Source organism: Seriola aureovittata, chromosome 20, assembly GCF_021018895.1.
Source record: "Seriola aureovittata isolate HTS-2021-v1 ecotype China chromosome 20, ASM2101889v1, whole genome shotgun sequence".
Classification (NCBI taxonomy): Eukaryota; Metazoa; Chordata; class Actinopteri; order Carangiformes; family Carangidae; genus Seriola; species Seriola aureovittata.
Genome location: NC_079383.1, coordinates 14181957 through 14207252, shown reverse-complemented (window position 1 = coordinate 14207252; position 25296 = coordinate 14181957). Strand labels below are relative to the sequence as shown.

Here is a 25296-nt window from a genome sequence, read left to right as displayed (position 1 = left end):
CAGGAGATTCAACAATCTAGCCTCAAAGAATAACAACTGTTCACAATTGGCAAGTGACTCCAACGACTGTCGTTATAACACAATAGAGCACTAACGAAGTCGAAACCAACTTTCCACCAACGACAGTCATGCAAACGACTGTCGTTGACACTTGGAGCACAAAAGGGAACCAGTGACATCATCAACCTTGTGAACGCCCACAAGAGGTTAAATAGCTGGGTCTCCACACCAGAAAGTAGGACCAGTCCCAGCCTGGTCAGATGTGTACATGAACTGATGAAGCCTCTTGGATGAGAGGTGAAACGTCTTCCCAGACAAATAATCAAGTCCAGTTGTTTTTTCGATTTAAAACTCCTTTAGGATACTATGAACTGGACAAATGAGAATATGCACAGGCCCAAAGTAAACAGTAGTTGTTATATACTGATCGGAAGAAAACCAACAGATGAGTGATATTTTCATTAGCTGATTGGCTAGGAATATTAGTTCAGTTATTAATGTTGCTTTTGGGTGAAATATGAAGAGGTCTAGTGGTTGAAGAGCGTTTTGTACCATAGGTTAACTGATGTTTTCAGGTGCATGTTTCAAACATGCACCTGTTTTCAAAAGCACAGCCTCAACAATTTTAACTTGGACATGATCTTGAGACAAGCATGAGAAATATTTTAAAAACTAAGCAGTGCAGCTGTTTGACATGACAGTCAAGAACTGTCCCTGTATCCACACCTTGGTCAACAGCTGTGTCTTTAACATCATTCTGCTTCTTAGAGCCACCAGGTTCCAGGGGGAAGCTTGTAAACTGAATCGAACGTTTTGCATCTGATCACTGCTTTTTCCACTCCTTGTGCTAATATGAGTGGCCATATCTACAACTTCTACATACTGCTTTATCTCTTGCTCATCTTGTCAGTTATATAATTTCTATTTCTAACCATCTGTATTAAGTGTTGAACATTTGCTTCTTTTGGATGAAGTGTGTGGCTCTTAAAAGAGCCTTTGAGTTGGTTGCAGCTGAGCAGCAGAGCCGTTTACTTGGAGCTGGTGTACTTGGTGACGGCCTTGGTGCCCTCAGACACGGCGTGTTTGGCCAGCTCCCCGGGCAGCAGGAGACGCACAGCGGTCTGGATCTCCCTGGAGGTGATGGTGGAGCGCTTGTTGTAGTGAGCCAGACGAGACGCCTCGGCAGCGATGCGCTCAAAGATGTCGTTGACGAAGGAGTTCATGATGCTCATGGCCTTGGAGGAGATACCAGTGTCGGGGTGCACCTGTTTGAGCACCTTGTACACGTAGATGGCATAGCTCTCCCTCCTGGTCTTTCTCCTCTTCTTGCCGCCCTTGGCTGCGGTTTTGGTCACAGCTTTCTTGGAGCCCTTCTTGGGCGCAGACTTTGCGGGTTCAGGCATTCTGGTCGGTTACTACTTCACAGAAACAGATGAGTCTGTAGGACAGGGAGCGACTGTTTATATGCAACCAACATGCAAATGAGACTGTGTGGTCCCCCTCCTGTGATTGGGTAACCCGCTTTTGTTAAAGTTCGCGCGCAATGTGGAATCCACTGTGCAGAGAGAAAGGGAAGAAAAGCTGTGGATATGCTTAGGTTAAATATGCAATTGTCGTTATTAAAAGCCATGTGACAAATGGACATTAATAAATGTTTTAGATCATTATGAGCAATAAGCTTCAGGAGCAAAATGAAATCACAAAAAGCAGGATGCAAGCAAATTATAAATATTTGAACAAGAAATTAAAATAGTGGCTCTGAGAATTTGTAACAGATTTTAGTGACAGAAATAAAATGAACTGAAATTAGAAGAAGAAAGAAGAAAAAAAAAATATATATATATATATATATATATATATATTTTAAAGATGGGAAAACAAACACACTAGAAACAAAAAAGGAGTTAACATCATCATAAAACCTTAACACTTTCCAAACTTCTCTGTCAAATATTCTCCATCCACCCAACAAAAATGATCAAGAAAACGAAACAGTATGTGAAGTTATTTTGAGAACAACCAGAAGAATGCGGGGAGGTAAAGTTGCAGTAGAGCTTGGCAGCAGGTAAAAAGTAGGTGAAACAGAGGAAGGAAATCAAAATTAGTCCATATTACAAATCCAGATATGGCGTTTTATTAGAAAACATTATTTATGGATAGATTGAATTGGATTAACAAAAAAAAAAAAATTATATATATATATATATATATGGTGGGATTACCTAAATATAAAAACCCCTACTAATGGCAAAAGAACAGAAGTTATAAAAAATAAATAAATATTAAAGACCATTCAGAGAGCCTGAGAAGTGTCTGATCTGTGTAAGGTAGTTTCACGGAGTTGTCATGACAACAGAACAAAAGAATGTAATTGCAACTATGTATAAGTTCGATTGTGGAACACATGATGCATTATGATCATCAGACTGATGGACAGGGACAGGGTCGAATGTTGGATCATCGCCCTCTCTGGCGCGTGCTGTGTGATACTGATCTGAGACCAGCATTGACGTGAACAGACTTATAAGCTACAGTGTTCAAACGTGGTTCTACGACTTTTCTTTTCTGCCCGTCTTTGATACACTTAAACATTTCCATTTAGCTTTACGGGGCTTTATTTTGTGTTAATGTAATCATTTTATCGATGGATTCTTAATATCGTTATGTGATGTACAGAGGATAAAGCTCTTTGTGACTCAGTGTCTGGCTCTTAAAAGAGCCTTTGGGTTGTTTAGATGTTGGTGGTTGGAGAGTTTAACCGCCGAAGCCGTACAGAGTGCGGCCCTGTCTCTTGAGAGCATACACCACGTCCATGGCGGTCACGGTCTTCCTCTTGGCGTGCTCGGTGTAGGTGACGGCGTCACGGATGACGTTCTCCAGGAAGACCTTGAGCACACCGCGGGTCTCCTCGTAGATGAGACCGGAGATACGCTTGACTCCGCCACGGCGAGCCAGACGGCGGATGGCGGGCTTAGTGATTCCCTGGATGTTATCACGGAGAACTTTACGGTGACGCTTGGCGCCTCCTTTACCGAGTCCCTTTCCTCCTTTGCCTCTTCCACTCATGTTTACTATCTGGTCGACGTTAAGTCAATGATGATCACTCTGAGCTTCACAGCAATTCAAACCCTGTCTGAGGACGTGATAGAAGACAGAGCAGAGGCGGGTAACTTCTTCTTCTGTGGATTTTCATGGCCGCTGATAATGAACTCTTTGCTGCATTAGCGCCACCTATCCAAACAAATAAAAAGAAAAACTACTCAGACCCAGTTCAAGTCCCAAAGCAAACACAGCAGCAGGAGTATCACGGGGACAGACCACCTCACCCTTACCATTCATCACAGACAACATCAATAGAACAGTCTGCAACAATGTAAAATACATTGCAAAGGAAATCATGCGGTTCAACGCACCAGACTGAGCATAAAGCTGGAAAAGCTTCAAGGTGGGACAGAATCACGCCAAATTATCAAACAAGTCGTTATTAAAGGACCATTACTTACAGTTAACAAGCGCTTACCCATACTTCAGATACTTTTTCTAAACTCTTAACACAGACTCACACCTACAAAACACAATTGGCCAAATGGATAATTTTCTTCTCAAAAACACATTTTGTTAAATAAATACTAACTCTTCATTTCAAAATAGAACACATCTTTCTCTGCACACACTAACTTCACCAAAACACTGGAAATCTGACGTAAAATGAAATTATTCTGTCAAAGAATAACACTTGTTTTCACCTCACAAGGTACATGCAGTCAAAGCACACCAGGTTTCAAAATACTGGCTATTGTTGACATTAAAAAAACTGCATAGACTTTTATGTTTCAGTTTTACAGGTATTTGCATGCAAAACATGCAATCCACCGTTTTTACACTAAATTTCTTGGTTAGGAACCGTATGTCCACATGTAATGTTCACATTCAAAAGCATTCCAGTAAAAAGCAAATCAGTTTTTTTTTCCTTTACTGTTTACTACAGGAGGTACAGTAGAAATACTGGTTACAGTATGATAGAACAGAAAAAGTTTTACAGTAATGCTTACAGTGAACAAAATATCCATGAAACACACAAGAGCATTCTGAACAAAAAAACAACAGCAAAAAGCCCAGATAAAAGGGGGGGGAACTAAAAAAAAAGCACAAAATGACTGTATCTAATCTCTGCGATCTTCAGGGTTAGGCCACATGTTTTCATCAACATCGCATCTGATATTATCCAAGGCGATGCACCTGGGATAAAAGCGCTTGCTATGTCGGATCCACCCTTGGCAATCATCAACTGTGATGTCCCTGCAGCCAGCATCCATGGCTTCAAGGAGGGACATCTGGTCATGTGGCTGATTGTCATAAACCTTCCACCTCCATGCAGAAAAGAACTCCTCTATGGGGTTGAGGAAAGGTGAATAGGGTGGAAGGAAGAGACGTACCAGTCTTTTCAAACCATGTTGTTATTGCTTGCGATTGACAGAAAGCCACAATGTCCCAGGTGATTACAAAGGTCCTCATGTTGTCACCCTCCTGATCCTGCTCTGGAACCAGGTGCTGGTGGAGATCGTTGAGAAAGGCAAGGAGGCGCTCGGTATTGTAGGGTCCAACCTGACATCTGTGAAGGAGTAATCCTGCATTTACAATTGCTGCACACATGGTAATGTTTGCCCCTCTCTGTCCCGGCACATCAACTGTGGCCCTTTTTCCAATTACATTTCTTCCACCTCGACACCTTTTAGCCAGATTGAATCATGCCTCATCTATGTATATGAATTCATGAGGGGCCTGGTTGGCCTCCAATTCCATAACTCTCTGAAACAAAGTTTGTAAATCATGTCTTTACTGTATACCATACTGTACTGTAACCTATTACTGTGTAGGTTACCTACTTGCAAAGTGCAAAGCTTATAGACCTGGACATTGAATTGAATATACACTATACCTGGACGTGTTGTCGTCGTAGCTCCTTGACTCTCCCACTGTTCCTCTCAAAGGGAACAGTGTAGAGCTGCTTCATCCGCACTCTGTGTTTGGACAATGTCCGCGTAATGGTTGTGAGGCTGATGCTACTGTCAAATATCTCATGGTCCTCCACAATTCTGGTTTGAATTTCATGCAGTTTTATTGCATTATTTGCAACAACCATTTCTACAACGGCAAGCTCTTGTTCATTATTGAGGAGCTTTCCTCTTCCCCCAGAGGGAGGAAGACGTTGCATTCTTTAGAGGGACAAAAAAAATCAACATATTACATTACTGTATGGCCTTATTGACATGTCAAGTGAGAATAGAAAAAATCCATGTAAAATACAATACTTACCTGTTGGTTTGTTGAAAGATGCGTATAATGGAGGCAACCGTTGACCGCCTCAAATTGGGCTGCACTCTTTCACCAGCCTCTTAGTGAAAGACGTGGTTGATTACATGGTCAATGATAGTGGCGCGAATTTCATCACTGACTACTGTTCTTGCAGCCCTTGGAAAGCCACCACCACGCATTGTTACACCTCTACCTTGCCCTCTCCCTGGGCCCCTTGCTCTTACTCTTCCTCGTCCAGACATTACAGTGTTTGTCTTTTTCTGTTTCTGTTTCCAAAAACATCAATCTTCAAAGTCCTCCTTTTACTGTATAAGTGTCAATGTAATAGAAAAAAAATAACCCCTGCCACTGAGTCTAAGCCAGACTGGAATCAGCTGATGTTGGCCTGTAGGTAGGTATGATGCACCTGTAGGTGTAAGTGCCCCTAGTTACCGCGGCCATGATTGTTCCCTTATTTAATTAAGCCAAGTAAACCCATGAAAAGGTTGGATGTGTTTGGAGGAGTTATTCACAAGCAAGTTTGAATTGACAGTTACACATATTCACAGCATGTATATTTGACATTCTACATCTACATAGATCTAAACATGCACATGCAGGTACTGCACACATATGTATAAATATAAATACAGGTGCACGCTTACAGGTGTACACTTGCACGTACCTATTCATATACATATTATATATATGTGTACATTCATATAAATACATCCATGAGCGCAATATCAGGTCCAGTACTTGTATACAGTTCTTTAAAACAATGACCATGTCATTGTTTGAGGATAATGGCACATCTGGTCTGGATGTGTTTACCTATCATTAAATCAATGCATTAAATTATTGTTGTGAAATATTTATGACTCAGCAAAGACTTTACTTTATTCATCTGAGAATAGAAGGGAAAATAGAAATGGAAAAGTACACCAGCCTGTTATACTGATACAATGCTTTATAGGTTTGACATGAATATTAATGTACATCTGGATACAGTATGTGTTGAACTGATATTTTTATACATCATTTTCAGTGTTCACAGCAAAAAACTGGCACATTTACACAAGTGATCAAATGCTACAAGTGAGACAGAGTATTTGATTTTCTGGAAAGTGCTAACAGCGACTTGCTCTACTTCATGTGTTTGTTATCAATCAAGTATTAATTTGTTGTAGATTTCAAGTCACATAAAATCTGAACACGCACTCCTTTGTCCCAGCACATCACACTAACATATATTTCTTAATTTGATCGATAAACTCCCGCATCCTCAGCATGAAATGTTGACAGCTCTGAAACAGTCTGGCTAAACTTCACCGTCAGCCTCAGCCATCAGCAGTGTGTTAGCTGCTAGGAGGAAACTCGACTTTATTCAAAACTGGTCATCAGCACGAGGTTATTTTTTACATGCGATCTCTGAACAAACATGTGGAGCAGCTAAGAAACTAGTTTTGGTGAAGCTGTGGTGCATTTTAAATCATTTTAGGAGAGAAATGAGAGGGGAAAGCCACTGAGCAGCGGTGGCCACCACGGTGAACAGCTGAGGTTTCGAGGCTCCACAAAGAAAAAGCAGAAACTATTAGAGCTGTTCATGACTTCAATATGTAGAGAATAAAGTCCGCTATCGGCTCCCTTCACTGTCAGCCCTCAGCACCTCTCCCACGGGGAGTTTTCACTGTTTTTTCGGTGAGGAGAAAACACAAGTGTCCCGGTGTTGAGACTGCACGGAGGAGCCGGGGCTGGGCTGAGTCTCCACGGTTCTCATGGTGTGTTTAAGTACCGCCTCCTGCTCCGGGCTTTTCAACAGTCCGCTCAGTCAGTCTGATCATTCCTGCTTGATTGAAAGCGAAGAGGAAATAATGGCAGAGGTAGCACCAGCTCCAGCCGCCGCCCCGGCAAAGGCCGCCAAGAAGAAGGTTTCCAAGCCCAAGAAGGTCGGCCCCAGCCTGAGTGAGCTCATCGTCAAAGCCGTGGCCGCTTCCAAGGAGCGGAACGGCGTGTCAGCGGCCGCCCTCAAGAAGGCTCTGGCTGCCGGAGGCTACGATGTGGAGAAGAACAAGGTCCGCGTCAAGACCGCCATCAAGAACCTGGTGGCCAAGGAGACTCTGGTCCAGACCAAGGGAACCGGAGCGTCCGGCTCCTTCAAGATGAACAAGAAGGTGGAGCCCAAGGCCAAGAAGCCCCTGGCCAAGAAACCCGCTCCTAAACCCAAGAAGACCGTCGCCAAGAAACCCGCAGCGGCCAAGAAGTCCAAGACCGCGCCAGCCAAGAAACCAGCAGCTAAAAAGTCTCCCAAGAAGCCCAAGAAACCTGTAGCCGCCAAGAAGGTCGCAAAAAGCCCCAAGAAGGCAGCCAAGAGCCCCAAGAAGGTGCTCAAGAAGGCCCCAGCACCCAAGAAAGCCCCCGCCAAGAAGGCCGCCAAGCCCAAAGTCAAGAAGGCAGCACCCAAGAAGAAGTGAGCTGTCCTCCGTCTGCTACACTATAATAATACAAAAAGGCTCTTTTAAGAGCCAAACACATCTCACAAAGAGCTGCTTCCTTATTACTGATAATTATCACTGTTTTGTAGCATTAATTAGTTACAATTAATGAGACATCCACTACAATATAATATGAATAACTAGATTAGTAAAATTACAGTTGCTACATGAAACAAAACTCACAATAATTCCTGTCTTACATTGGTGATCCTGAAACACTACACACATTTTATTTTAATTTTGTTTCATGTGGAAACAAAAAAATGTCTCATCCTTGACCTTAGTCACTTCCTTATGAAACTGTTGACGACTGGGTAAAACCTGGTGTTTATACAGTTGAAACTCTCTGATGTCGAGAAAGAAAAGTCAAATTTTAAATTGGATTACATTTCTTTTAGATGAATGAAAACCCCTTCTTCTCTTTCCATACAAAAACATACACATGCATATACTAAAAGTAATACACCTACAGTACACATTACAAAAAATTAGGCTATAATAATTATTCTTTATAATAGTGTTTTACAGGTAGATAAATAATTGAAACGTTTTCAAGGGAAACTTATGAGACTAATATTTTGAATCCAATCTCTTTGTAAAGAGGCTAAAGTTGATAATGGTAATTGCAAAGTTAAGGATTCATTAGTTTCAATGAACCAAACACAATCATAACATCTTAGTGGGACAGTTGTGCATCATGAGTAATGTATGTAACATTTACTTTTGTCGTTACTGTAGCTATTTATTAATTTAAGTTGACATTTCATTACGTCTAATGCAGGGTTCATACTGGGAGCTACTATGACAAAATAAAAGGAGCTGAGAGCATGTCATGTTTTGTATTACCTGTTACATTAATCCACATATCATATGAAAACAAACTGATCTCCAAAACAAATCAAATGAAGTTCATCTGAAAATCACATGACGAGTCATGATTCTGTCAAACCTGAACAGACATGATTAACACCACCTGCATCTAATGTCACATAAAAGTCAGAACACTAAACTTTCAAAGACGTAAAACAAACATGAAAAAACATTTTTCATTTTGTATTTAAATTTTTAGTTCATATCTGTTCTATCACTGCATGTGGCCTGACATATCTGACAAACAAACTGGACTAACTCATCTGATTGACGGCTGTAAATGAGTGTGTCTGTATTTGGATGCTTTCAGGGTAGATTTACTGAGATGAGCTGTATTGCTTAAAGGTTGAACTACATCCATAGTTTGTACAGACTCTATTCTCAAAGCCTTTGGGTGAACAAATATACACACTATATGAATAAATAAACTATAACAGGGGGCGAGTTACTGGTGCCTCGCGAGCATCCTGATCTATGATCCTACTGGTGATTAGAGTCTAATCCTGCTGTGATTGTGCATCATTTGTGCAGTAAATACTTGTATGGTACATCAGAGACACGAGGAACTGCTCTTTGAGAGGTGAGTGTGTGGCTCTTAAAAGAGCCTTTGTGTTGGTGTTTCCAGCTGATCTACTTCTTGGCGGGCTTCTCGGTCTTCTTGGGCAGAAGAACAGCCTGGATGTTGGGCAGCACGCCGCCCTGAGCGATGGTCACTCCGCCCAGGAGCTTGTTGAGCTCCTCGTCGTTGCGGACAGCCAGCTGCAGGTGGCGGGGGATGATACGGGTCTTCTTGTTGTCACGGGCTGCGTTTCCCGCCAACTCCAGGATCTCAGCGGTCAGGTACTCCAGCACAGCCGCCAGGTAGACGGGGGCACCGGCACCCACACGCTCCGCATAGTTTCCTTTGCGCAGCAGCCTGTGAACACGACCGACCGGGAACTGGAGCCCAGCACGGGAGGAGCGGGTCTTTGCCTTCGCTCTGGCTTTGCCTCCGGTTTTACCTCTTCCACTCATGTTGTTTGATTTGATCTCTACAGTGTCAACTCACACAAAGTGTGGCGCTCTCTGACACAAGCCTCCTTTATATCTCCGCGGAGAGAGAGAGAGAGAGAGAGAGAGAGAGAGAGAGAGAGAGAGAGAGAGAGAGAGAGAGAGAGACTGTCAGACCAACCAGGAAAGAGGCTCCAGCAGAGGGCGGCCTGCTCGGAGATTTGGCGGCCGTTTCGAAAGGACTTTTGTCCAATGAGCAGCCGAGGATCAGCGGCGGCTCGCTCCTGTGGGCGGTGCTGAGCTCCAGGAGGAGCCCGTCACCAATGAGGACCGGGGATCTCAAGCGGCGTCACCGTTTCACAGCCGGTCCCACGCTTTAAGAGCCGAGCCGAGCTTCTAGTCCTCACACTTTTCTACTTTGTTTAGAGACAAGGAGACAAAATGGCAAGAACTAAGCAGACCGCACGTAAATCTACCGGAGGTAAAGCCCCCAGAAAGCAGCTGGCCACCAAGGCTGCCCGTAAAAGCGCCCCGGCCACCGGCGGCGTCAAGAAGCCTCACCGTTACAGGCCCGGTACCGTGGCTCTGAGAGAGATCCGTCGCTACCAGAAATCCACCGAGCTGCTGATCCGCAAGCTGCCCTTCCAGCGCCTGGTCCGAGAAATCGCTCAGGACTTCAAGACCGACCTGCGCTTCCAGAGCTCCGCTGTCATGGCTCTGCAGGAGGCCAGCGAGGCTTACCTGGTCGGTCTGTTCGAGGACACCAACCTGTGCGCCATCCACGCCAAGAGGGTCACCATCATGCCCAAAGACATCCAGCTGGCCCGCCGCATCCGTGGAGAGAGAGCTTAAAGTTTACTCCTCCTCTAACACCAACAACAAAGGCTCTTTTAAGAGCCACTTCACTCTCAACCAAAGAGCCAAGTCCATTACATTTACTAACATAACAGTCACCTTGTTTCAGATTTCTCATTCTGTTAATAGTGTGAAATGAGATGGACAGACCTCTGCAGGAGTTATTTTAGTTAAACTAGGCTGAACTTAATTTAGCTAGTCTGGTCAAGTTTTATCAGTGTTGTTCACATGTTTCCACACAGAAATCTAATTTTCTCCTCCTGTGAAATACGACAAATTACAATCCAAATGTTATTATGTTCACACAACAAATTTAGTGGATGAAGTAAAGTCAAGCAAGTCTTTTTAAATTTGGTCTGGATCCAGGTTATGCTAACATAAATGAAAACATTTCTGTCTGCCACAAGATTTTATGTCTTCACAGGTTTAATTGAGTATGTATAGAGTGAATCAGGTGAATATGTAAAGCCTCCCTCTTTTCAAAGGTCCAGTGCAAACACTGTGTAGTGGCTGTTTGTCCACAAACAACAATGAAAAGTTTCTAATCAAACTTTAAATCATAAAAACTCAAAAGGCCACTTTTGCACCGCGTGTTGTGGTGTACACGGATGGGAGAAAACATAAGGTCCTAACGACTTTCAAATTTCAACAAAAAACGTGATTTATTTAATCGGATAACAAACACAGAACAAAGAAAAATTCCTGTGCCTCTCCCTCTCCGGTAAAAAGCCATTTGCCCACCCAGGTGCATGCTGGTCCCTACCGTGCGCTTACCTATATAGCCTATGGTGCCTCCCTACCATGCCCAAATGAAACAAACAAATAACAACAAAACACCCAAACTACAGAAATGATGAACTAACAGAAGACTAACAGAAATTTAATCATAATGAAATCAAAATAGAATAATGAAATCTAAAAACTAAACTAAATAACACCAAATGGCCAATTCCTTGATTTTGCTGTAGACTGAAAACATTTGGGTTTGACATCAAAAGATGAATATGAGACAAGAGATTTACATCTGGATCTGATACACAACTTAAACAGATAGCACCTTTTGTTTGAACACACCCATTTTTCGTGTGAGCAAAAGTATTGGAACATGTGACTGACAGGTGTGTTTTGTTGCCCAGGTGTGTCCTATTACATTGATTATTCAAACAATAAATAGCGCTGAATGTCTACGCTCAGTTTCAGATTTGGGTTTTACTTGTGCAGACTGCATTTATACACTGAACAAAAATATAAATGCAACACTTTTGTTTTTGCTCCCATTTTTCATGAGATGAACTCAAAGATCGAAAACATTTTCTATATACACAAAATAACCATTTTTCTCAAATATTGTTCACAAATCTGTCTAAATCTGTGATAGTGAGTAGAGATAATCCATCCCACCTCACAGGTGTGGCATATCAAGATGCTGATTAGACATTATTATTGCACAGGTGTGCCTCAGGCTGGCCACAATAAAAGGCCACTCTGAAATGTGCAGTTTTGCTTTATTGGGGGGGTCTGGGGGAGTCAGAAAACCAGTCAGTATCTGGTGAAACCACCATTTGCCTCACGCAGTGCAACACATCTCCTTCGCATAGAGTTGATCAGGTTGTTGATTGTGGCCTGAGGAATGTTGGTCCACTCCTCTTCAATGACTGTGTGAAGTTGCTGGATATTGGCAGGAACTGGAACATGCTGTCGTATACGCCGATCCAGAGCATCCCAAACATGCTCAATGGGTCACGTGTCCGGTGAGTATGCTGGCCATGCAAGAACTGGGATGTTTTCAGCTTCCAGGATTGTGTACAGATCCTTGCAACATGGGGCCGTGCATTCACAATGCCATCAATAAAATGCACCTGTGTTCGTTGTCCATAACATACGCCATCGAATGTGAGCATTTGCCCACTCAAGTCGGTTACGATGACGAACTGGAGTCAGGTCGAGACCCCGATGAGGACGACGAGCATGCAGATGAGCTTCCCTGAGACGGTTTCTGACAGTTTGTGCAGAAATTCTTTGGTTTTGCAAACCGATTGTTGCAGCAGCTGTCTGAGTGGCTGGTCTCAGACGATCTTGGAGGTGAACATGCTGGATGTGGAGGTCCTGGGCTGGTGTGGTTACACGTGGTCTGCAGTTGTGAGGCCGGTTGGATTCTCTGAAACGCCTTTGGAGACGGCTTATGGTAGAGAAATGAACATTCAGTTCACGGGTAACACATCTGGTGGACATTCCTGCTGTCAGTATGCCAATTGCACGCTCCCTCAAAACTTGCGACATCTGTGGCATTGTGCTGTGTGATAAAACTGAACATTTTTAGAGTGGCCTTTTATTGTGGCCAGCCTGAGGCACTCCTGTGCAATAATAATGTCTAATCAGCATCTTGATATGCCACACCTGTGAGGTGGGATGGATTATCTCTACTCACTATCACAGATTTAGACAGATTTGTGAACAGTATTTGAGAGAAATGGTTATTTTGTGTATATACAAAAAGTTTTCGATCTTTGAGTTCAGTGTAGTTAGAGGTGTAACCAACAAGAGAGCTGTCTATGGGTGAAGCTGAGAGAAGATGGAAAATCAATCAGCCATTGCACAAACATTGGCCATAGCCTGTACAACCATTTGGAATATCCTGAAGAAGAAAGAAACTACTGGTGTACTAACTAACACACGTCGGACGGGTAGACCAAGGAAAACAGCAGCGGTTGACGACAGAAACATTGTGAGAGCTGTAAAGAAAGACCCTAAAACAACTGTTAGCGACATCAGCAACAACCTCCAGAGGGCAGGAGGGAAATAATCAGAATCTACTGTTCACAGAAGACTTCATGAACGAAAGAACAGAGGCTAGACCAGAAGATGCAAACCACTCATTAGCAAGGCCAGGCTGGAATTTGCCAAAAAAGTACAGAGACGAGCCTCAAAAATTAAAGCTTTATGGACTGATGAGACAAAGATGAACCTTTACCAAAGTGATGGAAAGGCTAAAGTTTGGAGAAAGAAAGGATCTGCTCATGATCCCAAACATACAAGCTCATCTGTGAAACACGGTGGAGGTAATGTGAAGGAGCTTTTGCTGTTTAGAGAAAAAAACTCTCACCCCCACAGGGTGAGTGCAGTGTTCAAAATACTCAAAAGACCAGTGAATGTCCACACCAAAGAATTTAGTTCAAATTGTTTAGTGAATCTTTTCAGCAAGCAATGAACAATTACAGAATTCTGGATCAGATGTGCCTTTTCCTAACCAATAACAAGTGTTGGTCAGTCCACAGTCTGACAACCTAACTTTCCCTGATCCAGTGTATTTATACAAGTACAAACAAAGAAATGTGCACGGGCGTTTTGTCGTCTTCTGATTGGCTCTGCTGGCTTCCTCCTTCCCATCTGACTCCGACCTCAAGTGTAACCTAAAGCTCAGCACGCTCAAAGGAAGACAGTTAATATATACATAAATTACTACTAATCTACCTCTGTTACCTCCGGCTGCCCCCCTACACATGGCCATAGGGTGATCTTTATCAGTGGTTGTAAATAGTTTCCCTGAGGCAGATGTTGAAACGACCACTCACCCTTAGCACCTAAATATCCACTAGTATAAATCATTAAACAGTTTTAACTTTAATAGTCTGAAATACTACAACAAATGTCATGGCTTGGGATTGCATGGCTTCTTCTGGAACGGGCTCATTAATCTTCATTGATGATGTAACACATGATGGCAGCAGCAAAATGAACTCAAAAGTCTACAGAAACATTTTGTCTGCCAATTTAAAGAAAGATGCAACCAAACTGATTGGGAGATCATTCATCACGCAGCAAGATAATGACCCAAAACACACAACAAAGGAGTTCATCAGGGGCAAGAAGTGGAAGGTTTTAGACTGTCCAAGTCAATCTCCAGACTTAAACCCTATAGAGCATTTTACCTGCTAAAGAAGAGACTGAAGGGAGTAACCCCCCGAAATAAACAACAACTGAAACAGGCTGCGGTGAAAGTCTGGAAAAGCATCACAAAACAAGAATGCAAAAGTTTGGTGATGTCAGTGGGTCACAGGCTTGATGCAGTTATTGCAAGCAAAGGATTTGCAAATAAATATTAAGTCTTATACACTTTAATCTATTTTAAGTCTATCTGTTCCAATACTTTTGCTCACCTAAAAATTTGGTGTTCCGTTACAAATAACGCTATCTTCTAAGTTGTGTATCAGATCCAGATGTAAATACCTGGAAATAAAAGCTGAAATGTTGATCTCTTGTCTCATATTCATCTTTTGATGTCAAACCCAAATGTTTTCAATCTACAGCAAAAGTAAAGGAATTGGCCTCACTGTTCCAATACTTTTGGAGGGGAGTGTAGTACAATAATAAACACCACAGTTAAATCATGTTATACGGCCCCTGGAGAGGAAACCATACAGCAATTCAAAGCTTTTAATACTTTTGACCACTGCACTTAACAAACGACACAGTCTGGGTTGTGCTAAGAACTTCTCCTCCACTTGAACTTTATTTCAATGTCTATAATGTTCTTCAGACACGTCTACAGAATCTCCAGCTTATACTGACAACAAGATGTTTTATTGTCAATGACCTCTAAATCCAGCTCCCATTTATTCTGCCATCCATACACCTGATGGTACTGAAACGGATATTGTTTAGTCTCATAAACACTGGGGACTTTGGCTCAATAGTAGTTTGACTTATAAGCAGCTTGTGGAACAACTGGCACAGACTGCATTATTATAGATTCGAAAACCAAACGGTTTATAAAGGAGGTCCAACTCGACCAGCATTAAACAATTAACATTAAAATGCTGCTTACACTTGAATCGGCTTCACTGATAATATTTTCATAATGAGATTTAGATTCCTCAATATATGCTCAACGGTTATAATGATCTGATGATACAATATGACCATATAAGACGGGAAAAAAAAGGTCTGAGGAATATTCCTATCATAGCTATCATATAACGTAGATTATTTATTTCTGAGTGAGGATGACAGAATTGAAGCTGAAAATACTTGAACATTTAAAAACATAGTTTAAAAGTGAGATATTGAATATAGGCTGCATATAGACTGAAACGATTTAATGGCATTTTAGTCACTGTAAACACATTTAATACATGTTGAAGTATAGTTCATCGAATGCTGTTGAACAAGATTTTTAAATGAAGAATAAACATCTGAAAAAATGAAACCCAGCTGATGCTGTCAGTCTATGATGTTGAAAACATAGATCTACAAACTTATGCTGTATCTGTTCCATTCATATTTTTATCTTTTGTTGCCCCTAGGACTTTGTCCCCATCAGGTTACTGCTGAATAAATATATTTAACATTTTAATCTAACAAACAGGAAGATTCCAGCACCATTAAAAAAACTCAGTCCTGGTAGTTTTTCTGTGAATGACTCATGCTCCGGTTCAGGAGGTGGCGCTGATGCAGCAAAGAGTTCATTATCAGCGGCCATGAAAATCCACAGAAGAAGAAGTTACCCGCCTCTGCTCTGTCTTCTTTCACGTCCTCAGAAAGGGTTTGAAAGGCTGTGAAGCTCAGAGTGATCATCATTGACTTAACGTCGATCAGATAGTAAACATGAGTGGAAGAGGCAAAGGAGGAAAGGGACTCGGTAAAGGAGGCGCCAAGCGTCACCGTAAAGTTCTCCGTGATAACATCCAGGGAATCACTAAGCCCGCCATCCGCCGTCTGGCTCGCCGTGGCGGAGTCAAGCGTATCTCCGGTCTCATCTACGAGGAGACCCGCGGTGTGCTCAAGGTCTTCCTGGAGAACGTCATCCGTGACGCCGTCACCTACACCGAGCACGCCAAGAGGAAGACCGTGACCGCCATGGACGTGGTGTATGCTCTCAAGAGACAGGGCCGCACTCTGTACGGCTTCGGCGGTTAAACTCCAACCACCAACATCTAAACAACCCAAAGGCTCTTTTAAGAGCCAAACACCGAGTCACAAAGAGCTTTATCCTCTGTTAAACAATCTTATGAGTTTCTATGCAAATGTTTAAAACACAACTCAACAATGTGAGGAGCAGACAGAGTTTTTCATACTGAGTTAAAACGGACGGATGTTTTCATGTCATGTAACAGGCTGGTGACTAAAGGTCCTTCAGAGGTTAGAAAAGACTGATTCATGACCATGAACAACAATGTGACGTTTACAACGTAAGATACAAAGTAAGTCTATCAACACAGATAAACCAGCAGATGTATCTAAAGGGGATTATTTTGTATGGCTATCTCCATCCTAGTTCCAGTTCATGTTTTCCATTGAAATGCAAATTTTGTAATAAGGACTGATCTTGATTTTTCTTCATCCGTCACAAACCCAGAGACGTGGCAATAAACATTTCCAACAAAGGTGACTTTTTAAGCAGCTGCCAAGTTCTACTGCAATTAAACCCTCCATGTTATCTCCTTTTATTATTTCTGTAAACGTGAGTGTAAGCCACTTCTCTGGTTGTGCTCCAAATAAGTTCATACACAGTTTGGTTATCATTTTGTTGGTTGGACGGAGAATATTTGATAAATGAAGTTTGGATAGTGTGTTGAAGTTTTTTGGATATTACTTCTCGTTTTATCATTTCTCTCTCTCTCTCTCTAACTGAACTCCCACATATATTTTCCGATAACTTTGGGTCAATATTCAGAGAATAATCCATAAAATATGTCCACCCTGTCATGGACACATACATTACTGTTAAATATGTTTTAAATTCATAAGATGTGGCTAAATAAACCTGACACCTTGTCAGTACAGAGAGAGACAGTTGGCTTTAGCTAACAAACAACTGATACGTCTTCTAGTTGCTGATTTTAGCCACAACAGACAAAACTCCTGAGTCTGGGTCTGACTGAGGCTCACACATAAAGCTGAGTCCCTCCAATGTTTCCTCCACTAATCATATTGATAGGCACTGTTGTGTAGTGGGTGCGGCATAAGGCCTTTTCCAGATTTTCCAACGAGGAAATAAGAGTAGACCAGCTTACAGCCCCAGTTTTTGATTTTTTTTTGTTTCACTTTTTATGTGGTAAAACCTTGTTAAACAAAATATTATTCATAGTGTTTATTTTTTTTTACATAGTTAATAATAATAATAGTTTGTAAATTTCAAGTGAATGATATGTCCACCATCATTATGATGCCAAATTAATTATTTGTGTGCAGGACACCAAGAGGCAACCTACAGCAATATTGTCCTGTTTAACATGAATATTAATATTAAGCTCGTTGCTCTACGCTCGGATCCAAACACTTATTATGATTTCATCTTGCTCCTGAAACTCATTATTCATTGTGACTTATATGATTGATCAGTTTCTGACGTGGTTTTCAAAAAAGGCGGTGTCATTGGTGCAAACAATGGGTGTGGAGTTCCCTGCACATCCGCCAGTAATGTAATCATCGGTCTTGATAATGATTTTTCTTTCCTTTTTATGTAGAAATTGGCTCGAGATTTCAGGCGACTTTAACAAACGTACATTACTAATGAGACAGGACGCTACGCAGTTCAACCAATCACAGGAGGGGGACCACACAGACTCATTTGCATGGAGCCTGAATAACAAGAGTCTCTGCTTCCTTCAACGATTCATCTGTTTCTGTGAAGTAGAAACCAACCAAAATGCCTGAACCCGCAAAGTCTGCGCCCAAGAAGGGCTCCAAGAAAGCCGTGACTAAGACCGCAGCCAAGGGCGGCAAGAAGAAGAGAAAGACCAGGAGGGAGAGCTATGCCATCTACGTGTACAAGGTGCTCAAACAGGTGCACCCAGACACTGGTATCTCCTCCAAGGCCATGAGCATCATGAACTCCTTCGTCAACGACATCTTTGAGCGCATCGCTGCCGAGGCGTCTCGTCTGGCTCACTACAACAAGCGCTCCACCATCACCTCCAGGGAGATCCAGACCGCCGTGCGTCTCCTGCTGCCCGGGGAGCTGGCCAAACACGCCGTGTCTGAGGGCACCAAGGCCGTCACCAAGTACACCAGCTCCAAGTAAACAGCTCTGCTGCTCAGCTGCAACCAACTCAAAGGCTCTTTTAAGAGCCACACACTTCATCTAAAAGAGAAAATCCTTCAGTACTTCACTACACACTTTTATTATTATAAATAAGTATCAATTAATGGAGTGAAAAACCTGATCATCCCTGACAGTGTAGAAAGACTTTCTTATAAATCATGTTTGTTCCTCTTAAATCTTAGTTTTTCACAAGCAAGATTAAAATCACATACAACTCATCTTTTTACACAGACCACACACAAATCCTAAGCATAAAGGTATTGCATGTGTTTGAGGAAACCTACAACTCAATCCTTGGCAGAGCATGTGTAACTGCTGTTTTACTCTATTAAAGTTTAATCTCAATATAGTGAAACCAAAATTTATGCAAATACACTTAAAATAAAATCCGGACCTTGTACTTATATCAAAAGTAAAACACAGGGGCATCACAAGGAGAAATGTCTTTGACCTAAACATTATGGATGTAATTACTCTACACATGCTTACAAGAAGCTATCCATATATATATATGTGTGTGTAACTACAAATGCATGTATTCATCCATGAGTGCAATCAGAGCTGCAGCATGTGCCAGTTCTCCTTTAGGTCAGGAAGAAATTGTTTGATGAGCATCTCACTGTCAGTCAGTTTCCAGACGATGGTACATCTGATCATCAATACCTGAAGTCATTGCTGGGAAATATTTATGACACCAAGTAAACACTGTTTGTAATACTGATACACAGATGTATCACTGTAACATCTGGATGCAGTATCTGTTGAACTGATGTTTTCATACATCATTCTCAGTGTTCACAGCAAAGACACTGAACCTCAACACCTGTGAATAAATTCTGAAAGTGAAAGACAAAGTATTTTATTTTCTGGAAAGTACCAACGGTGTGATGCTCTACGTCATGTGTTTGTATTTGTTTACATTCAAACACTGACCTGATATACTGATACACAGCTGTATCACTGTAACATCTGGATACATATATACATATATATTTTCATATGCCATAATAATTATTCAGAGTGAAGACTAAACACAAGTTAAATAAAATCAAAAACAAGTGAGATATTCGATTTTCTGGAAAGTGCCAACAGTGTGATAATCGACACGTGTTTGTATTTGTTTACATTCGCACTATTCTAGGCATTAATTTGAAGTAATAAAAACCTGGACACTCAGTAATCTGTCCCAGCACATCACACTAACATATATTTCTTAATTTGATCGATAAACTCCCGCATCCTCAGCATGAAATGTTGACAGCTCTGACACAGTCTGGCTGAACTTCACCGTCAGCCTCAGCCATCAGCAGTGTGTTAGCTGCTAGGAGGAAACTCGACTTTATTAAACACTGGTCATCAGCACGAAGTAATTTTTACATGCGATCTCTGAACAAACATGTGGAGCAGCTAAGAAACTAGTTTTGGTGAAGCTGTGGTGCATTTTAAATCATTTTAGGAGAGAAATGAGAGGGGAAAGCCACTGAGCAGCGGTGGCCACCACGGTGAACAGCTGAGGTTTCGAGGCTCCACAAAGAAAAAGCAGAAACTATTAGAGCTGTTCATGACTTCAATATGTAGAGAATAAAGTCCGCTATCGGCTCCCTTCACTGTCAGCCCTCAGCACCTCTCCCACGGGGAGTTTTCACTGTTTTTTCGGTGAGGAGAAAACACAAGTGTCCCGGTGTTGAGACTGCACGGAGGAGCCGGGGCTGGGCTGAGTCTCCACGGTTCTCATGGTGTGTTTAAGTACCGCCTCCTGCTCCGGGCTTTTCAACAGTCCGCTCAGTCAGTCTGATCATTCCTGCTTGATTGAAAGCGAAGAGGAAATAATGGCAGAGGTAGCACCAGCTCCAGCCGCCGCCCCGGCAAAGGCCGCCAAGAAGAAGGTTTCCAAGCCCAAGAAGGTCGGCCCCAGCCTGAGTGAGCTCATCGTCAAAGCCGTGGCCGCTTCCAAGGAGCGGAACGGCGTGTCAGCGGCCGCCCTCAAGAAGGCTCTGGCTGCCGGAGGCTACGATGTGGAGAAGAACAAGGTCCGCGTCAAGACCGCCATCAAGAACCTGGTGGCCAAGGAGACTCTGGTCCAGACCAAGGGAACCGGAGCGTCCGGCTCCTTCAAGATGAACAAGAAGGTGGAGCCCAAGGCCAAGAAGCCCCTGGCCAAGAAACCCGCTCCTAAACCCAAGAAGACCGTCGCCAAGAAACCCGCAGCGGCCAAGAAGTCCAAGACCGCGCCAGCCAAGAAACCAGCAGCTAAAAAGTCTCCCAAGAAGCCCAAGAAACCTGTAGCCGCCAAGAAGGTCGCAAAGAGCCCCAAGAAGGCAGCCAAGAGCCCCAAGAAGGTGCTCAAGAAGGCCCCAGCACCCAAGAAAGCCCCCGCCAAGAAGGCCGCCAAGCCCAAAGTCAAGAAGGCAGCACCCAAGAAGAAGTGAGCTGTCCTCCGTCCGCTACACTATAATAATACAAAAAGGCTCTTTTAAGAGCCAAACACATCTCACAAAGAGCTGCTTCCTTATTACTGATAATTATCACTGTTTTGTAGCATTAATTAGTTACAATTAATGAGACATCCACTACAATATAATATGAATAACTAGATTAGTAAAATTACAGTTGCTACATGAAACAAAACTCACAATAATTCCTGTCTTACATTGGTGATCCTGAAACACTACACACATTTTATTTTAATTTTGTTTCATGTGGAAACAAAAATGTCTCATCCTTGACCTTAGTCACTTCCTTATGAAACTGTTGACGACTGGGTAAAACCTGGTGTTTATACAGTTGAAACTCTCTGATGTCGAGAAAGAAAAGTCAAATTTTAAATTGGATTACATTTCTTTTAGATGAATGAAAACCCCTTCTTCTCTTTCCATACAAAAACATACACATGCATATACTAAAAGTCATACACCTACAGTACACATTACAAAAAATTAGGCTATAATAATTATTCTTTATAATAGTGTTTTACAGGTAGATAAATAATTGAAACGTTTTCAAGGGAAACTTATGAGACTAATATTTTGAATCCAATCTCTTTGTAAAGAGGCTAAAGTTGATAATGGTAATTGCAAAGTTAAGGATTCATTAGTTTCAATGAACCAAACACAATCATAACATCTTAGTGGGACAGTTGTGCATCATGAGTAATGTATGTAACATTTACTTTTGTCGTTACTGTAGCTATTTATTAATTTAAGTTGACATTTCATTACATCTAATGCAGGGTTCATACTGGGAGCTACTATGACAAAATAAAAGGAGCTGAGAGCATGTCATGTTTTGTATTACCTGTTACATTAATCCACATATCATATGAAAACAAACTGATCTCCAAAACAAATCAAATGAAGTTCATCTGAAAAATCACATGACGAGTCATGATTCTGTCAAACCTGAACAGACATGATTAACACCACCTGCATCTAATGTCACATAAAAGTCAGAACACTAAACTTTCAAAGACGTAAAACAAACATGAAAAAACATTTTTCATTTTGTATTTAAATTTTTAGTTCATATCTGTTCTATCACTGCATGTGGCCTGACATATCTGACAAACAAACTGGACTAACTCATCTGATTGACGGCTGTAAATGAGGGTGTGTGTCTGTATTTGGATGCTTTCAGGGTAGATTTACTGAGATGAGCTGTATTGCTTAAAGGTTGAACTACATCCATGGTTTGTACAGACTCTATTCTCAAAGCCTTTGGGTGAACAAATATACACACTATATGAATAAATAAACTATAACAGGGGGCGAGTTACTGGTGCCTCGCGAGCATCCTGATCTATGATCCTACTGGTGATTAGAGTCTAATCCTGCTGTGATTGTGCATCATTTGTGCAGTAAATACTTGTATGGTACATTAGAGACACGAGGATCTGCTGTTTGAGAGGTGAGTGTGTGGCTCTTAAAAGAGCCTTTGTGTTGGTGTTTCCAGCAGATCTACTTCTTGGCGGGCTTCTCGGTCTTCTTGGGCAGAAGAACAGCCTGGATGTTGGGCAGCACGCCGCCCTGAGCGATGGTCACTCCGCCCAGGAGCTTGTTGAGCTCCTCGTCGTTGCGGACAGCCAGCTGCAGGTGGCGGGGGATGATACGGGTCTTCTTGTTGTCACGGGCTGCGTTTCCCGCCAACTCCAGGATCTCAGCGGTCAGGTACTCCAGCACAGCCGCCAGGTAGACGGGGGCACCGGCACCCACACGCTCCGCATAGTTTCCTTTGCGCAGCAGCCTGTGAACACGACCGACCGGGAACTGGAGCCCAGCACGGGAGGAGCGGGTCTTTGCCTTCGCTCTGGCTTTGCCTCCGGTTTTGCCTCTTCCACTCATGTTGTTTGATTTGATCTCTACAGTGTCAACTCACACAAAATGTGGCGCTCTCTGACACAAGCCTCCTTTATATCTCCGCGGGGAGAGAGAGAGAGAGAGAGAGAGGGAGAGAGAGAGACTGTTGCTGTCAGACCAACCAGGAAAGAGGCTCCAGCAGAGGGCGGCCTGCTCGGAGATTTGGCGGCCGTTTCGAAAAGACTTTTGTCCAATGAGCAGCCGAGGATCAGCGGCGGCTCGCTCCTGTGGGCGGTGCTGAGCTCCAGGAGGAGCCCGTCACCAATGAGGACCGGGGATCTCAAGCGGCGTCACCGTTTCACAGCCGGTCCCACGCTTTAAGAGCCGAGCCGAGCTTCTAGTCCTCACACTTTTCTACTTTGTTTAGAGAGACAAGAAGCTAAATGGCAAGAACTAAACAGACCGCCCGTAAATCTACCGGAGGCAAAGCCCCCAGAAAGCAGCTGGCCACCAAGGCTGCCCGTAAAAGCGCCCCGGCCACCGGCGGCGTCAAGAAGCCTCACCGTTACAGGCCCGGTACCGTGGCTCTGAGAGAGATCCGTCGCTACCAGAAATCCACCGAGCTGCTGATCCGCAAGCTGCCCTTCCAGCGCCTGGTCCGAGAAATCGCTCAGGACTTCAAGACCGACCTGCGCTTCCAGAGCTCCGCTGTCATGGCTCTGCAGGAGGCCAGCGAGGCTTACCTGGTCGGTCTGTTCGAGGACACCAACCTGTGCGCCATCCACGCCAAGAGGGTCACCATCATGCCCAAAGACATCCAGCTGGCCCGCCGCATCCGTGGAGAGAGAGCTTAAAGTTTACTCCTCCTCTAACACCAACAACATCAACAACAAAGGCTCTTTTAAGAGCCACTTCACGCTGAACCAAAGAGCCAAGTCCTCTGCTGCTGTTACATAAATCCACATTCAAAGGATTTTATCATCAATGACAAATTAAGAGAATTGCTATAGTTCCGGAGGAGAGTTAGTTATGTGGACCGCAAAATCCCCTCAAAGGAAACAATATCCACAATTACAGATTAGTCTTCTTAGATATTAAAACCAAGCTAGTCCTTTTTACAGTAACTAATCAAAACACTAACACCGTCTGACAAGCAGTTCTGATTTCAGTTTTGATAAGTGAAATCTACCAGTGTTACAAAGAAGTGGAGTCTGCTGTGTGTGTAATTCACAACATTTATAAAATTCAACTGCTCAGATGAAATTAGATTTAAACTGCAAAAACATTTTTTGCACATCTTGGATTAAATAAAAAATTCTTCACAAGTGTTTTTTGATATATTTGTCATCTCTCAGGAAACCATCCCACACTGGTGCAGCCATGAACTTGCCTACATTAAAGCTACAAGCTAAAACATTAGCACTGCCCACTTGTGCGAAAGATATCTACACAGCAACACCATAAATAGGATTTAAGTTTGAACACTTTAATCACAAAGCAGGGGATGTTTTCACAAAAATAAATGAAATAAACAAAAAAGAATTCTTCCCTGCCTCATAATTTGTTTTTTCAGTCTAAAATTGGCTGTGTCTGCGCAGGATGTTACCTCCACACATATAGAATAAAGACTAAATTAAAGATGTGTGAATCAGGTGATTTGTTCCTGATTGGAGAAATTGAAAGTGTTACAACCATCCCTTATCTCCATTGCATAAGGAATACAATGACGCAATAATACAGGAGGTTGCTGGTAAATAATGTGGTCTAATGGACAACGCTGAATGGAGTTTAATAGCGTTAACTTATTTTTTTTATTTTGTCCAACTCAGGCTCCTTCACTGCTGCTGTTATTTTTTAATGCTAAATGTTCATTAATGTCACACATTAATCTGTCTGGCTGTCTACTCTTTATTTACCCGTTGCAATGGTGAATCGTTGAATCTGAGCTCCATTGACAATGGCTTTTTATATTCCTCATGCACAGCTTAACTCAGATCAACTGTTCTGGAACAGAAAATTCATCAACTCAGACTTGTACTACTTGGATGTATTTATTGTTTGTGTATTTGGGAAGTCTATAACACATTTTGGATGACCTGGGGTTTTGCGTAGTAGTGATATTACAGTTTTTTTTCAGTCGCTAACAAGCGTTTGTCCAACCAGTTGTCCCATTTTCAAAACTCTAAACACAATTAGCACAGCATCGGTCTTTTGTGGCCGTAACATTCACACATTTCATGTCATTTTCACACAATATGCAGTCAGTGAACACATTTCCACAATGCTTACATTTTCTTAACAGACAAGCTATAGCTCCCAACAAAATTATGGATTGTTTTTGTATTATTTACGAATGTTAACACACAACATCCCACAATAGCAAAAACAATATTCCAAACTTTAGATACAGTATAAAAACCTCTGCTTCTGCAATGATATCAGTTCAAAAACAATA

At 42.4% G+C, this 25296-nt stretch overlaps 9 protein-coding genes across 9 annotated transcripts; 5 read left to right on the top strand and 4 right to left on the bottom strand.

Moving 5' to 3' along the window:
• Window positions 1-1028: 1028 nt before the first annotated feature.
• LOC130161603 (histone H2B 1/2-like) lies at window positions 1029-1403 on the bottom strand. Its single transcript, XM_056364987.1, has one exon. The coding sequence runs from the start codon at window positions 1401-1403 to the stop codon at window positions 1029-1031; it is 375 nt and encodes a 124-aa protein (XP_056220962.1).
• A 1082-nt stretch (window positions 1404-2485) lies between these two features.
• On the bottom strand, window positions 2486-3076 carry LOC130161604 (histone H4). The gene has a single exon (XM_056364988.1). It carries the CDS (start codon window positions 3064-3066, stop codon window positions 2755-2757), a length of 312 nt encoding a protein of 103 aa, XP_056220963.1. The 5' UTR covers window positions 3067-3076; the 3' UTR covers window positions 2486-2754.
• Window positions 3077-6710: 3634 nt separating this feature from the next.
• On the top strand, window positions 6711-7776 carry LOC130161589 (histone H1-like). The gene has a single exon (XM_056364970.1). It carries the CDS (start codon window positions 7074-7076, stop codon window positions 7767-7769), a length of 696 nt encoding a protein of 231 aa, XP_056220945.1. The 5' UTR covers window positions 6711-7073; the 3' UTR covers window positions 7770-7776.
• A 1226-nt stretch (window positions 7777-9002) lies between these two features.
• LOC130161595 (histone H2A-like) lies at window positions 9003-9741 on the bottom strand. The gene has a single exon (XM_056364979.1). The coding sequence runs from the start codon at window positions 9672-9674 to the stop codon at window positions 9291-9293; it is 384 nt and encodes a 127-aa protein (XP_056220954.1). The 5' UTR covers window positions 9675-9741; the 3' UTR covers window positions 9003-9290.
• Window positions 9742-10091: 350 nt separating this feature from the next.
• Window positions 10092-16421, top strand: LOC130161668 (uncharacterized). Its single transcript, XM_056365083.1, has 4 exons — window positions 10092-10496; window positions 12171-12256; window positions 12551-12717; window positions 16087-16421. The coding sequence occupies exons 1-4, from the start codon at window positions 10092-10094 to the stop codon at window positions 16419-16421; spliced, it is 993 nt and encodes a 330-aa protein (XP_056221058.1).
• A 1719-nt stretch (window positions 16422-18140) lies between these two features.
• LOC130161602 (histone H2B 1/2-like) lies at window positions 18141-18610 on the top strand. The gene has a single exon (XM_056364986.1). The coding sequence runs from the start codon at window positions 18154-18156 to the stop codon at window positions 18526-18528; it is 375 nt and encodes a 124-aa protein (XP_056220961.1). The 5' UTR covers window positions 18141-18153; the 3' UTR covers window positions 18529-18610.
• A 1310-nt stretch (window positions 18611-19920) lies between these two features.
• LOC130161587 (histone H1-like) lies at window positions 19921-21723 on the top strand. The gene has a single exon (XM_056364968.1). It carries the CDS (start codon window positions 20283-20285, stop codon window positions 20976-20978), a length of 696 nt encoding a protein of 231 aa, XP_056220943.1. The 5' UTR covers window positions 19921-20282; the 3' UTR covers window positions 20979-21723.
• A 724-nt stretch (window positions 21724-22447) lies between these two features.
• On the bottom strand, window positions 22448-22900 carry LOC130161598 (histone H2A-like). Its single transcript, XM_056364981.1, has one exon. It carries the CDS (start codon window positions 22884-22886, stop codon window positions 22503-22505), a length of 384 nt encoding a protein of 127 aa, XP_056220956.1. The 5' UTR covers window positions 22887-22900; the 3' UTR covers window positions 22448-22502.
• A 222-nt stretch (window positions 22901-23122) lies between these two features.
• Window positions 23123-24225, top strand: LOC130161594 (histone H3). Its single transcript, XM_056364978.1, has one exon. The coding sequence runs from the start codon at window positions 23285-23287 to the stop codon at window positions 23693-23695; it is 411 nt and encodes a 136-aa protein (XP_056220953.1). The 5' UTR covers window positions 23123-23284; the 3' UTR covers window positions 23696-24225.
• The last annotated feature ends 1071 nt before the right edge of the window (window positions 24226-25296 follow it).